The sequence below is a fragment of the Colletotrichum karsti genome (genome assembly GCF_011947395.1).
Source record: "Colletotrichum karsti strain CkLH20 chromosome Unknown Scaffold25, whole genome shotgun sequence".
In the NCBI taxonomy this organism is placed as follows: domain Eukaryota; kingdom Fungi; phylum Ascomycota; class Sordariomycetes; order Glomerellales; family Glomerellaceae; genus Colletotrichum; species Colletotrichum karsti.
The window spans coordinates 313,228-327,554 of record NW_024065925.1 but is presented as its reverse complement, the minus strand read 5'-3'; the positions used below and the strand labels follow the sequence as shown (position 1 = coordinate 327,554).

Below are 14,327 nucleotides of genomic sequence, written 5' to 3'. Positions count from 1 at the left end.
GCCCGGATCGCGATGGAGTAGTTGTTTTTCCTCTGGGGAATTCGAAATACCTCTTGAGTGAACTGAATAAGAACATTATCTCAACGTTGAAAAGTCTCGAAAGAGGTTTATTCCTACTCTTTCCCATCGGGATGTAGCCCCGTGATTTACAAGCTCGCGATTAAGATTTTCATAGCACGATAAGAAGTTCAAGTGAGTGCGCCCCAGGTTTTTATTCGGTTTGATCACTGTAACATAAGTAAGTCGAGATGTGCAAGACGCTGGAGGGGCCAACTTCCTAAGGACCGGACAGGTTGTCTACAATGTTGCCGACATGATGTATGTAGGGTTCGGTCGTTTTAAAGGTAATTATGATGTTCACAACTGCTGTTGCATGGATAGAGGAAAATGAAACACCTGCACTCATGTCATGAAGTTATTAATGATATCCCGCATGTTATCATGGTATGTTGGTGAACCTCTGACGCATCTCGACTTGAATTGCCCTCGATATCACATGTCTTTCAGGGGTACGATGTGTTACACATTGTTGAGCTCTGGAAGATTTGAGTGCTGTCAGACAACAGATCCACGAGACATGTAAATCGCGAGATTGACTTTCTTCAAGCTATAGCATAAGTCGGGAAACCGGACGAAAGCCCTGCGTTGGTCCAGACTTTGAACAAGTCGCGCCGGCCGTGCCCAAATCACTCTCATCGACAGGGCGGTTGTTGTTCAAGTTGAGAAACAGACCCTCGCACTCTGGCCAGGATCTGGTCCAGAATTCGATATTTAGAGTAGCAATGAATAGAAAGGATGAATCGGGCTGAACTCGGGTAAAGACGAAGTGCACGATTTCGTCCGACTACCTCACAGCAGCTTGGATGTTCCGGAACGCACTTCCGCCCATTTTCCTCGACAGACATGCACACGTCCAGCTAACACCGTTGCGAGGGATGTTATACCCGCAGCAAACTTACATCAGATCGGATCTCGACACACGGACGGACCAACATGCATATCAAGGGGAAGCGTTGCGAAGTGGGAACCATGCGATGGCAGGTGGGCGGTAATTACATGTCCGGCATCGCGAAGCAAGTCGACGAACGGCCTGAGCCGCAACTCTGATGGTGATGACGACATCCATAGTAGTCGAGGTGGCATCTGGCGGCTGCAAGGCGGAGGTGCGCGGTTCAGATAAGGCGAGGGCGAAAGCGGGCGGGAAGGAAGGTAAGGCAAGGTAGGTTGAGTTTGGGCGGGCCGAGGGTGGAGGGGTTTACCATGGACGAGATGCGCGGAGAGCTGGTGGGTCGAAACGGTTCCGCGACGCAGGCTGGGCTGTTTTTTGGGGGGACCGTCGTCGTTGGCGTGCCGCGGGTTCCTGACGAGCTGAAGTCGGAGGAGTGGGAGGGAGGGGGGCATTAATAGGTTGTCATAAGGTATCGTCTGGGCTGAAGTTGGACGATCTTTGGCTGTTGGTGAGGGCTAGGTTTGTTTCAAGTTGAACGTTACACGGGTGTGGCATGAAGTTGAAGACGGAAAAGACCAGGCGGGTGAGAGCGAGCTCGTGTTGGGACGGAATTCGTTGGCTTGGTGAGAGCTGAAGAGCCTGAAGAGGGTTAAATGATCAACTGGTTAGCGTCGAGGTGCTCCGAAAAGGCAGGTGGTTGTGCCGTTTTTTTCGAGCTCGTATTCTGGACGCGCGTGTTCGTGATGTACGGAGCGGGATTCCATTCCACAGCGCGGCGCGGGTGGGATGCCGTCTGGGGTCGCCGTCGGTGTGGCGCGGAAAGGCCGGCCGGCAGCTGGGTTAGCGGGGGCGTATTTTGGTGATTTATTGCTCGGCAGTGCAGATGTTAGCCGGGGATGAATCACAAGATGGAGTTGTGGCGCTGTGGCGGCCTCCATGATTGTTCAGGATGCAGTCGAGATGGTGAGCGTGATCTTGGTGTTGTTGGTGTTGATCAGAAGGAGATAACGGACGGAGTAGAGACAATTGCTTTGACATGTGCGGCTTCAAGGGATCGCCGGAGTCTCGAAATGAAGGCCGGCAGCATACGGGCGGCCGTTGCAGGACGAGACGACGCATGGTGACGGATGGATTGCGATTGGACAAGGCGCTGCTGCAGGCGGAAAGCAGCTGCCTGCCTACGCGGGAGGAACGGGAAAACCTAGGAACCTAGGGCTGCATCATCAGATCATGGATTCTGTTGTTGTTGGAGGTTGTTGGCAATCAAAGAGGGTGATGAAGGACCGACGCGGTCTGATGGATCGGGCGATGATGCAGCAGGTGGTGAGCAGGGAGGGCGAGGATTGGACATGTTTAAACCGGGTCTCTGTAAAAACTCCCCGAGGGAAGGCTGCTTGCTGCTGCAGGTGTCGGTCGTCGCCGTGGTGAATCTTATTGTTTTGGGCCGAGATGCGAGTGTGATGAGGGCGAGAGAGGGCCGGATGGCGATGCTGAGGCGACTATTGGTGGGCAGGAAAATTGAAATGTGGAATCAGGCAGTCATCCTCCAGTCATATTCGTCAGTGAGTCAATGAAAGACCAAAATGTATCCGTTCCGTTGACTTGCTGCGTGTTTACGATTTGAAGTGCTTCGTACCTCCAAAGGCAGGGAATTTGTAACCTGTGATACCTCAACTGAGCCTGGTCGCCTTGAGAAAACAAGTTGACAATTGATTCGACGGTCGACGTTGGTGACACTGCCTTAGCTGTTAATCGGGGAGAACTGCTCTGTTGTTGGGTTGAAGAGTGATACTTAGGTACGGTGAAACGACAGAAAAGTCCTAGGTATCCAATGAGCCCCACGTCCAGGACTTTTTTTTCTTTCTAACCAAATGGTATTGTTTTTCTGCAAGGCGCCGGCGCCGTATCTGATGACGAGTGAATGTCAAGGACAGGGAGCAGCGACTGATAGACGAGCCGCCCCAGGTGACATACGCGGTGAAGGCATCCAGATGAATAATGATCCGCATTGAATGCACCCAGGCGCCAAGTTGGGCATCAGAGGACGGGACTGTTGAGTCCTCAGGTGGAAGCGAATGGAGCAGATGGAAGCCGTCAAAGAGCGACAATTGGTGGTTGAAAGCAATAAAGAAAAAATCTCTGCCAATGCCTGCTTCCGCTGCCGCTGCCGCTTCGTTTCCACATGCTCGAAGAACTCTATTCCCAAGTCCTAAGAAAAACAAGTAGGTAATTAGGTAGGTAATTGTAATCATCGTCCGAATCATCATTTAGCTCGCCTGCCATCTTCACATCGAGTTACAGAGTTGCTTCGTCCGCCCGCGCGCTTTCGTAACACCCCTCCATTTCGCTGTCGTCCCCCTCCAAAAGCCTGGGGTACGTACTTCTTTGTAGGACAGAAAAGATACATCTGAGAAACATCTTGACTGCTCGAATATTGGTGATAGTCCGTGTACCTCCAAGTCTTTCTAAACCCGCCTAAAGACTGTAGGACCTCACCTCCTCCTCTCTTCCTCCTCCACCACCCACCACCACCACCACCACCTCCAGCGACCCCTCCCGAACCGCTTCCTCCCCCCCCGTCTTGTGTCCTGCTCCAAAACCCACTGACGACATCTTTTAACCAACTCGCCCAACCTGCGAAAAACAACACCACTCCTCGAGGGCTGGCCGCACCCACCGATCTCTGTCGTGATAGTCCCGATACCGACCGCCGACAGACCGATCTCTCCGCTGTGCCAACCCAAAGGCCAACCCGAGCCCACTTCTACTCCCGACGCCGAACCTCCGGTATCCATATCCAGCTCAGAACACCATTTCTCTCCACCTCTACAACTACCTCTACCTACCTTGACCTCCAGACCTGGCTGTATCTCCCTCAAAGACGTCTTGTATCGTCTCGTTTCGTGGTTGTATCGCTACTACACCTCTCCTTGCCGCATGTGCTCGTCACAGGTGACGGACTACAGCTCTAGCATCTGCCTCTTTGTGCACTCGCGCCGCATATTTACCCAACAATCCACATCCAACACATCACCACATCACCCCCCGCGCGTGGAGTCGCGCACCCCCACCGCCCAACATGAATGAAGAAGACGCCATCCAGAACATCCTCAAGAAGATTGAGCGCGAGAAGGCTCTCCTCAATGCCGCCAATGCTATGCGAGCCCAGACCAACAATGAGGCCGTCCGATCCAGACTCGACTCGCAGATGCGCGATGGCCGACGGAACCTGCAGTTCTTTGAGGAGAAGCTTCGCGAGGCCCAGATGCGTCGCGGCATGGACAACATGTCTCTCGGCTCTCCCTCCGATAGACCTCTCAGCGACGACATGGGCGACGCGCCCCCTCCTCCTCCCAAGGACGCTTCACAGCAGTGGGCAGAGCGTGGCGGCTACGGCGCTGATAGCGCTGTCTCTGGCGGCAACGTCCAGTACAGCCAGATCGGAGGTCACGCCGGCCTGATGCCTCCCCGTCCTTTCGCCCCTCCGGGCCCCTCGTCGACAGTTTCTAAGCCGCGTGCCAACTTCACAAAGCTTGGTTCGTACTGCGCCGTCCATTTCATACATGTATCCCACCGCTGACCTGCGCAGATCTCATCAAATGGGACACCCCACACCTCGGCCCTCGTATCCAGCTTATGCTTTCTCAGATTCAGTTCAAGCTCAACGTGGAGGAACAATATCTGAAGGGCGTTGAGAAGATGGTTCAGTTGTACGGCATGGAAGGCGACCGAAAGAGCAGGGCCGACGCAGCTGGCAGAAGGGTCGAGAGCAAGCAAAAGATTCTACTCTTGAAGCAGGCTATGAAGCGCTACGAAGAGCTGCACATCGACCTGGACACTGCCGATAGTCCAGATGGTATGTATATCTGGTTATGTGGCCTTGTTGTTTTGCTCCGACAGTGACTAACATTAGCCGCTAGATGATTCTATCAATATGCCCAATCTGCGCAAACCCCTCACTGGTCAGCTTACCATTCAGGTCCGCCAGATTATGGATGTCGATCATGCGTCTATGAGCCGCTTTGCCCGTGGACCCGAAACCTTCGTCGCGGTCAAGGTCGAAGATAACGTCGTCGCTCGCACAAGAGTCACCAGAACGGACAAGTGGGAAGCCGAGTACCACACTATCGATGTCGACAAGGCCAACGAAATTGAGCTCACCGTCTACGACAAGCCCGGCGAACATGCTATTCCCATCGGTTTGCTCTGGGTCCGTATTTCCGACATTGCTGAGGAGATGAGAAAGAGGAAGATCGAGGCCGAGATCAATAGCTCAGGTTGGGTGTCTGCCGATAGGATGGGTGCCCCGCCACCGCAATTTCCCATGAACCCCCAGTCGCAGCAGTCCATGGGAGGGCCACCACCACCCTCGCCCGGCGCTCCTCACGGTCAGCAAGGCCCGCCGATGACTGTGCCGACAGCTCAGGGCTTCATTGATGGGTGGTTCAACCTCGAGCCCGCAGGTCGCATCCAGCTTCAGCTGGGATTCGTCAAGCAGAACAAGGACCGTCGTCCTCTGGACCTCCAAGGACTGGGAAGAAAGGGCGCCGTTCGTCAACGCAAGGAGGAGGTGCACGAGATGTACGGCCACAAGTTCGTCCAACATCAGTTCTACAACATCATGCGCTGCGCTCTCTGCGGAGACTTCCTCAAGTATTCCACTGGCATGCAGTGCGAAGACTGCAAGTACACCTGCCATACCAAGTGTTACACCAGCGTGGTCACCAAGTGTATCAGCAAGAGCAACGCTGAGACGGATCCTGATGAGGAGAAGATCAACCACCGCATCCCTCACAGGTTCCAGGCCTTCTCCAACATGACGGCCAACTGGTGCTGCCATTGCGGTTACATCTTGCCCTTTGGCAAGAAGAACTGCCGAAAGTGCGCTGAATGCGGTCTCACAGCTCACTCTTCTTGCGTCCACCTTGTCCCTGACTTCTGCGGCATGTCTATGGCGGTGGCCAACCAGATTTTGGAGGGCATCAAGTCAACGCGCATGATCAATAAGAACAAGACGTCGTCGTCTCTGAGTGACCGCACTCTGAGGAAGCCCACGAGCCCGACAAGCACTCTGAGCTCGCCGCCTCACAGCGCAACCCAGCCACCATATGCTCAAGGCTCTCCCGAGGCTACCGAGGCCGCCAAGCTGATGTATCAGCAACAGTCTCCTCAGGGTCAAAGGCCGCACCCCGATCGCACATCTTCCAGCTCTGCTGCGGCAGCAGCGGCGACAGCTGCTATGAGTGGCTCGATGGGCCAGCAAAAGCCTCAGTCGCCACAAGATTATGGACGTTATGGATCCAGCGGTGGCTACGGATCTCCTCATGACCAAGGCCCAGAAGACCCCTACGGCCAGCAGCGAAAGTATAACCCGGCAGACTACGCGGCTGTCAATGCCTACCCCCCGCAGCCTCCGGTGCAACAACAACAACAGCGACCTGTTCAACAGCAGCAGCAGCAACAACACCAGCCTCCGCCACAACAGTATTCGCAGCCTCCACCTCAACAGCAGCAAATGTACCAGCAGCAGCCACAGCAGCCTCCGGTCGCTTCACCCAAGTTGCAGGAGGCCCCGCAGCTTTCGCCCATTACTTCTGGTGGTGTCCCCAGCGCTGGACGCAAGCCTTTGCCCTCCGCCACCGATCCTGGTACTGGCCAGCGCATTGGTCTGGATCACTTCAACTTCCTGGCTGTGCTTGGTAAGGGTAACTTCGGAAAGGTTATGCTTGCGGAGACGAAGCGGTCCAAGAGGCTCTATGCCATCAAGGTATTGAAGAAGGAGTTTATCATTGAGAACGACGAAGTTGAGAGCATCCGGTCCGAGAAGAGAGTGTTCCTCATCGCCAACAGAGAAAGGCATCCCTTCTTGACCAACCTCCACGCTTGTTTCCAGACTGAGACCCGTGTTTACTTTGTCATGGAGTACATCAGTGGTGGTGATCTCATGCTCCACATCCAGCGCGGCCAGTTTGGTACCAAGCGAGCTCAGTAAGTGAATCCTCACGATACAAAGAAGCAGCGTTAACGAAACGCAGATTTTACGCCGCAGAAGTCTGCTTGGCGCTGAAGTATTTCCACGAGAACGGTGTAATTTACCGTGATCTGAAGCTCGATAACATCTTGTTGACCCTGGATGGCCACATTAAGATTGCCGATTACGGTCTTTGCAAGGAGGATATGTGGTTCGGTTCCACCACGAGTACCTTCTGTGGAACCCCTGAATTCATGGCGCCCGAAGTAAGTGCAACTTGAAAGACGTGTGAACTTGACTGACCAGCGCAGATTCTCCTTGATAAGAAATACGGCCGCGCCGTCGACTGGTGGGCTTTCGGTGTCTTGATCTACCAAATGCTCCTCCAGCAGTCGCCCTTCCGTGGTGAGGACGAAGACGAAATCTACGACGCCATTCTCGCCGATGAGCCTCTGTACCCGATTCACATGCCGAGAGACTCCGTGTCCATTCTGCAAAAGCTGCTCACCCGTGAGCCCGACCAGCGCCTGGGCAGCGGTCCGACAGATGCGCAGGAGATTATGAACCAGCCCTTCTTCAGAAACATAAACTGGGACGACATTTACCACAAGCGTGTGGCACCGCCATTTATGCCACAGATCAAGAGTGCCACTGACACCAGCAACTTCGACTCCGAGTTTACGAGCGTCACGCCTGTTTTGACCCCTGTCCAATCAGGTATGTATTTGATAATGATTTTGATGAAGTCAAAGCTAACGAAGCACAGTTCTTTCGCAAGCTATGCAAGAAGAGTTCCGTGGATTCTCTTACACTGCCGATTTCGACTAAGGGAATGAAGAATGAAACCTGTTGTTTGTAGTTGATGAGGCGACGAGGTGATGAGGTGACGACGCCTACGAGGGGATGAATATCAGGAGACGGAACATCGCGTATCAGGATACCCAGCGCCATGCGCGCGGCAGGATCCAACAGCGCCGGTCTCTGTATGCATAGAGACGCTGCGCGTCGTCAAGCAGTGACGAAAAGGCGCAAACGAGGAAGCGATGAGGCGAGGAAGCGAAGGGTGGACACGATATAGGGAGAACAAAAGCGGTGTTTACCCAGTCTTTCGCTACGTCAACAATTGGAAACGGGGGGCCGACTTGTCGGATTATGACTAGAGCCTATATCTGTGAGATACCGCGGACCCCACCGCAACGCAACTTCTTTAATAGACAAAACCTGCAATGGTTATATCTGGATGATCGGCCGGCCCGCAGTGATTATGAGGTCGTCCTCTTGCTCTATGTGGTATCATATTGTACAGTATTATATACAACCGTGGAGTTGGCGCGTCTATGTTCTACGGAGAAGCAGGAGCGCCAGGCCTCCGGCAACGGTAGCTCCCGCAGCGGCGCCTTCAAGTGCGAGGATCGAAGCATCGCGCATGCGCAAGTCGATGCGCCGCTCGGAGTATAGATCTGCCAATCGCGTCTTCCACAGCGCGGGGTCGGAGAAGAACTCCCGCCACGTCTTGGACTCGGGGAATTCCTTCTCCAACTCGTCAAGAGCGCTGGCCACCTCTCTATCCAGCTCGTTCTGCACGGCAGGCTCCTCGACCTTGGCGGCCAAGACTTCTTCCGGCATAGGCTCCTCCACCAACGGCGCCGCCTCCGCCACCGGCGCAGCGGCCGCGGCCTCGTCCCTCTGCGCCAACGTGGCCTTCAGACTCGCCAGCTCCGCCGTCACGCCTTCCAGCACCGCCTTCTCCTGCTCGACCACGCCGCGGACCAGACGTTTCCTCTTCCACGGCTCGGCGACAAACTGCAGGACCAGGAACAGAAGCACGTTGACGCCCATCAGACCCCACGTGCCCCAGGTCGACGCCCTCCGGATGCGGTCCGACCAGATCTGCTCCTCGTGGTACCGCTTGAGGATCCCCGCGTTCAGCTGCTGGCCCAGGGCCTGCTCGGCGTGCTCGGCGTCCGTCAGCGCCTCCGAGGCCGCCGCGACCTCCTGCTCCAGCTCGTGGTCCGTCCGGTACAGCTGCGTGAAGCGCTCCAGGTCGGAGGGCGACCAGGTCTCCTTGCGGGCGAGCAGCGTCGTGACCTCGCGCTGGGTGGTGGCGCGGCGGGCGTTGGTGGTCTTGTAGGTCAGGCGGGCGGTGCGGACGAGGTCCTGGGCGGAGGCGAGGCGGGACTCGAGGAGGGTGTTCTGATGCTTGATCGCCTCGATGGGCGCGTAGCCCGTCAGGGCGTTGAGGGTGGTCGAGGCGGTCAGGAGGCGGGTCTGGAGGGTGTCCATCAGGTGGGAGAGCTTTTCGGAGAGGGCCGGGGGCAGGGCCGTGTAGATCTTGGAGGCCGTGTCGGGGAGGGGGTCGTGGGCGGCGTCTTTGCTGCTGCTGCCGTCGGGTTTGTCGGCGGGTTTGTGGGCGTCGGGGTCGGTCGTGGGCGGCGAGTCGGAGGAAGCTGTGGTGGAGCTTGAGTCTGAGCTCGGTTGTGCGCTCGGCGATGAGGAGCTCATGGCGGAAGCTTGGTCTATCTCTTGTTTTGAAGCTCCGGAGCTCGGCGGCGGCGGTGGGAAGGGAGGGAGGGAGGAGTAGAGGCGTCGCGCCGCGGGGGTGCTACATCGAGCTGCTGCCACGGGCCATCGTGTGAGGGTCGTTGTGGTGTGTAGGCCGATGCGGGCGTGGATGAGCCGCGACGCCGGGCGGGCGATGGAGTGCATCTTTCCCCGAGGGTTGGGTTGGACTTGGCGACTATATCTCGGACCCAATTGACCTGACGAATGGCTCTGTCGAGCACCGGTGGCGGGTTGTGGTTTGTCTTACGGCCGGGAGGGACGGGGACCGGGACGGCAGAAGGGAAAGTTTGGACGGTGCGGTGCGGTCGGTGGTGGTGGTGGTGGTGGTGGTGCGGCGGCGGCGGGTTTCTGCCGGAGGACAGCTCAATTGGTGGAAGGGCTCACCGCCTGTCGGATTTGGGAGGGGGATCGGGCCGGTGCCGGGGTCACAGCTTCGAGAAGAATTGAAAAAGAAGAGCGAAGAAGCCCAGCATTGAGGGGGGTGTACGTACCGGCTATCTTGAGGTTGAGGTGCCGCCAGAGAAGAGATTTACCGCACGTGTACGGAGTCAGTGGGGGTCCCTTCACTGGACTTTCAGTGGCTGAGTGGACTACATGTTGGTAAAACCGCGCTCAAGGGTCCCCCCTCGTGGACTCGATACGGGGACTATTTCGGACGCACGGTGGTTCCGCCGAGGGGCCGATGTCGTCACTGGCGGGATGGTTTTTTGAAGGAGACGGTAGGTTTGCATGGCGGATTTCGCTTGAAGGTATTGGATTGGATATCGAGCCTTTTTTTCTGTCTAACTTTTTAATTTGATAAGATAGGCCGGCTCAACAAGACGGAGCTGATTACAACGTCCACGTTCCGCATTCATGTACACAGCAGACATTGACAAGGAACGAGGTGCATGGATTCATTGGAGGCAACACCTTGCATACTGCAGATAAAATTGACACCTAAGAAAGTCCTTTTTCTCATCCCAAGTCGAAAACTGCATGTCCGGGCGGCGGCTTGGTCTCTCGTCCCGTATATAAAGCCATTGACACATTTCCCGGTCTCTTTGACAACTTCTCAGACCCACTTCACTGACCTCTACCTTGGGTTCCACGACATTGTTGACTTCCATTGTTCATCTTACCCCTCCCCCTCCTTCGACCTCGACATATCTCACTCACTCACTCACTCATCCAGCTCTCACTCACACCAAACCAATCCCCATCACCACCTCCCCCACGAAAACCGCCAACATGGGTTCCCAGATCAACGAGACGCCGGCCCTGGCCACGAACCCCAAGTTCATCTTCTTCACCGACTTCGACGGCACAATCACCCTCGAGGACTCCAACGACTACATGACGGACAACGTCGGCTTCGGCTTCGAGAAGCGCCGCGACGGCAACCTGCTCGTCCTCGAGGGCAAGAAGCACTTCCGCGACGCCTTCCGCGAGATGATGGAGAGCGTCACCCTGCCCTTCGACCAGTGCATCGACCTGCTCAAGAAGAACGTCAAGCTCGACCCCGTCTTCAAGGAGTTCTACTTCTGGGCGAAAGAGCAGAACATCCCCGTCGTCATCATCTCCGGCGGCATGAGGCCCATCATCCGCGCCCTGCTCGTCCAGTGGCTCGGCGAGGACGAGGTCGAGAACATCCAGATCGTCAGCAACCAGGTCGCGCCCCGCGACGGCAAGAGCCTCAACGACGAGGGCGGCTGGCAGATCGTTTACCACGACGACAGGTGCGGGCGTTCTTATCTGCTCTCATTTTCCACACCTCACTGACATTCTGTAGCATCCACGGCCACGACAAGTCCATTGAGCTGCGCAAGTACTCCTCCCTCCCCGAGCGGCCCGTCATGTTCTACGCCGGCGACGGCGTGTCGGACCTGTCCGCCGCACGGGAGACGGATCTGCTCTTTGCCAAGCGCGGCAAGGGTGAGTCTTACCTTTCCTTTTTTTTTTCCCCCCTTCCCGCTTCGGCAGTTGGACCTCGATGCGAATGCTAACCGAGCTGCAGACCTCGTCTCGTGGTGCGAAAAGGAGAACGTTTCCTTCGTCACCTTTAACGACTTCTCCGACATTCTGGACACGGTCAAGCAGATTGTCGACGGCAAGGTCAGCGTCAAGGACGCCGCACGGGGACGCATTCACCACTAGAAATTTTCTAGTTGTTTAGAGGAGAGATGGGAAAGGTATACAACGAACATGAAACTTTGGGCGAATGTTTTTGATGATAGATATAGATAGACATGACGGCTTTTTGGGTACTGGGCTCGACGATGGCTAGATAGCAATGCCATCTTATAGATGATACCACGATTTTATTCCGTCATTCGCTACTAATATTCTCCTGCCCTTCATTACCGCGAGGATTCAAATCCTTTACCGGACTCTAAGCCGACGCTGAAAGACAGACCCAGACCCGGTTTTAATCGTCACCCATTTATCCCGATCGAGGCATTCCGCCTTTTGCGGCTCTCATCGAACCGTCCCGTCTCCGACAGATCTTAATACCTGCAAACCCACTCCCCACGACGTCATCCCAACTTACACGCTTCTCTTCCGGGCGTGCGGAATGCCGTACCACGTCGCCAGCATGACAACAAACAGTCCGATGGCAATGGGATGCAACACCCAGGCCCCTGAAGCCTGCGCAAGCAAACCCGTCGTAAACGGCGCAACGGCGCCTCCGGAACTCCCAAAGGCACTAATCACCCCCATCCCGCTGACCCTCTCGTGCCTCGTCATGCCCCTCATGAACGTCGCCGCCGCGCACGCGTAAATCGGCCCGAGCAAGAGCCCGACGACGGCCACCGAGACGGCCGGGCCGACGACGTTGGGCACCCACCACACCAGCACCTGGAACACGGCGGCGCCGACGGTCGCGATGAAGACGGCGAGACGCTCGCCGATGCGGGCCGCCGGGTGCGAGAGCAGGAACCTCCCGAGCGTGATGCCGGCCCAGAAACCGGACGTGACGTAGCCCACGGCGTCCGGGTCGCCGTCGCGCTCCGCGATGAGGAAGGAGATGACCCAGCCCGAGATGGACACCTCGGCGCCCTGGTAGGCGAAGATGAAGAGGGCGCCCAGGGCGACGATGCGCAGCCGCAGCGCGGAGAACATGGAGGAGAGAAGCTGGGCCGAGGACGTCTTGTCCGCGCCGGCGGTCTGTGGTTGCTGAGAGGGCGGCAGCTCGCGTTCGTACTTCCAGAAGGCCCAGGTCGCGAAGACTCCGTTGAAGAGCGCGATGCCCAGGGTGATGAGGTAATACGTGCTCCAGCGCGCGCGGGCCTGGGTGACGAGCGCGGTGGCCATGAGGGGCCCGACGGTGCCGCCGAGACCGTAGGCGCCGTGGAGGAAACCGAGGGCCGTGGTGGCCTGCTGCAGGGAGCCGCAGAAGACGTTGTTGATGGCGAGGTTGAGGGACATGCCAAAGCCGGTCATGAAGAAGCTGACGACTATGACCGGGAAAGGGGCCTGGGCGATGATGGGCACGTAGGCGAACGCCATGAGGAGCTGGGCGACGGCGAGCAGGCGGGCGCGGCCGAGCTTGGCGCGGAGGGACTCGAGGACGAGGGCGCCGAAGATGAAGCCCAGAGCGTTCCCTATGAAGATGAGGGAAACGACGGCGTAGCCGATGTTGTAATGTCTGCGCGGCTGTTAGTGGTGTTGAGGGTTTGGTGGGTGAGAAGGGAGGGGAGGTTACTTTTCCATGTAGGGGATGAGGGCACCAGGTGCACTGTCATTGAGGCCGTTGCCCAAGCCCATGAGACTGGAGGCAGCCAGACGGAAGCGGTTCATGTGGGGTTCCGTGATGCTCTGTAAGGCTTCGATGGCGACGGGGGTCGAAGGACGGCTCATCTCCAGGTCGCTTCCCGATGTCGTTGGTGTGCGGGCCGGGGACTGGGCCCGGGACGGTGCCTTGCTATCGCCGGCAGTCTTGGTATTGTCGTCGGTGTGTCTGTGGGCATTTTTGGTGTCGATACGTTGAAGCTCGATCGATCCTCCTTCACGCTGAGGTGCGCCGGGGTATGTTCGAGGTACTGCTTTGGCAGGTGCGGCGGGTAGCAGGGGTTGATCGTTGTCACGGTCTCGAGATTCGACCTCGACGAGGGTCCTGAGCATTGAGGCCTCCATTGTTGAATTGAGGCTTGTATGGATGGGTCGTTGATTCTAAGGTGAATACATGAAATTATTCCCTTTAAATATAGAGACGGAAAGACGTTCACGATGGGAGGGGTCAGGTGGTATGCGAAAGTCAACTTCTTTATAGGGCCAGTCGCGTGGGATGTGAGGCGTGTTTAACAATTAGGTGCCCTCCATCCCACAACTCGACCAGGAAAGGTAGGATAAGAATTCTGTCACAGAAATCCCACGATGCTTGTGGCGCGGCCGCGGATCCCTGAGGAGTCTGGGGCACGCCCAGCACATGGCTGGTCGGGAAGTCTCCCGCTATCTTGAGTCATCCCCGCTGACCGTGAAAGGTTCAGGCAAAAGATCTGAAGAGCATGTGGTTGAATGGGTCTAGCCTCTGCATGTTGCGAAGCGACGGTCCGGTGGCTGCATGATGCGGGGGCCGTTCCGTCGAAGGCCTGACGGATATGATGGTTCGGCTACAGGAGTGAGTTGGCGTCCACGGATTAAGACATTGATGTCGGCTTGACGTTGTGTCACGAGCAAGATTGGTAAGCGCTGATTTGGAGGCGAGAGCCAATGTTCTGTTCCTCTTGGTTAGCCTACCTAATGTCGGTGTTGGAGAGCATTTGGAGGGAGAGCGACCGTAGATGCGGAAACTATTTTACGAGGATGTGGGTCCGAGTCGTCTCCGGCCGGAGTTCCTCCGCCGGCAAAGGTTCGGAGCGCCAC

The 14,327-nt window shown here is 56.6% G+C and overlaps 4 protein-coding genes across 4 annotated transcripts; 2 read left to right on the top strand and 2 right to left on the bottom strand.

Moving 5' to 3' along the window:
• Positions 1-4,028: 4,028 nt before the first annotated feature.
• On the top strand, positions 4,029-7,748 carry CkaCkLH20_07806 (protein kinase c; the record flags this gene model as incomplete). Its single annotated transcript, XM_038890522.1, has 6 exons — positions 4,029-4,485; positions 4,539-4,805; positions 4,870-6,937; positions 6,985-7,186; positions 7,232-7,637; positions 7,687-7,748. The coding sequence occupies 6 exons, from the start codon at positions 4,029-4,031 to the stop codon at positions 7,746-7,748; spliced, it is 3,462 nt and encodes a 1,153-aa protein (XP_038744130.1).
• A 507-nt stretch (positions 7,749-8,255) lies between these two features.
• CkaCkLH20_07805 (uncharacterized protein) lies at positions 8,256-9,626 on the bottom strand (the record flags this gene model as incomplete). The annotated part of the gene is made up of 1 exon (XM_038890521.1): positions 8,256-9,626. One exon carries the CDS (start codon positions 9,624-9,626, stop codon positions 8,256-8,258), a length of 1,371 nt encoding a protein of 456 aa, XP_038744129.1.
• Positions 9,627-10,712: 1,086 nt separating this feature from the next.
• CkaCkLH20_07804 (phosphoserine phosphatase) lies at positions 10,713-11,618 on the top strand (the record flags this gene model as incomplete). Its single annotated transcript, XM_038890520.1, has 3 exons — positions 10,713-11,200; positions 11,254-11,396; positions 11,479-11,618. 3 exons carry the CDS (start codon positions 10,713-10,715, stop codon positions 11,616-11,618), a joined length of 771 nt encoding a protein of 256 aa, XP_038744128.1.
• A 390-nt stretch (positions 11,619-12,008) lies between these two features.
• On the bottom strand, positions 12,009-13,598 carry CkaCkLH20_07803 (MFS efflux; the record flags this gene model as incomplete). Its single annotated transcript, XM_038890519.1, has 2 exons — positions 12,009-13,110; positions 13,168-13,598. The coding sequence occupies 2 exons, from the start codon at positions 13,596-13,598 to the stop codon at positions 12,009-12,011; spliced, it is 1,533 nt and encodes a 510-aa protein (XP_038744127.1).
• Positions 13,599-14,327: the final 729 nt, after the last annotated feature.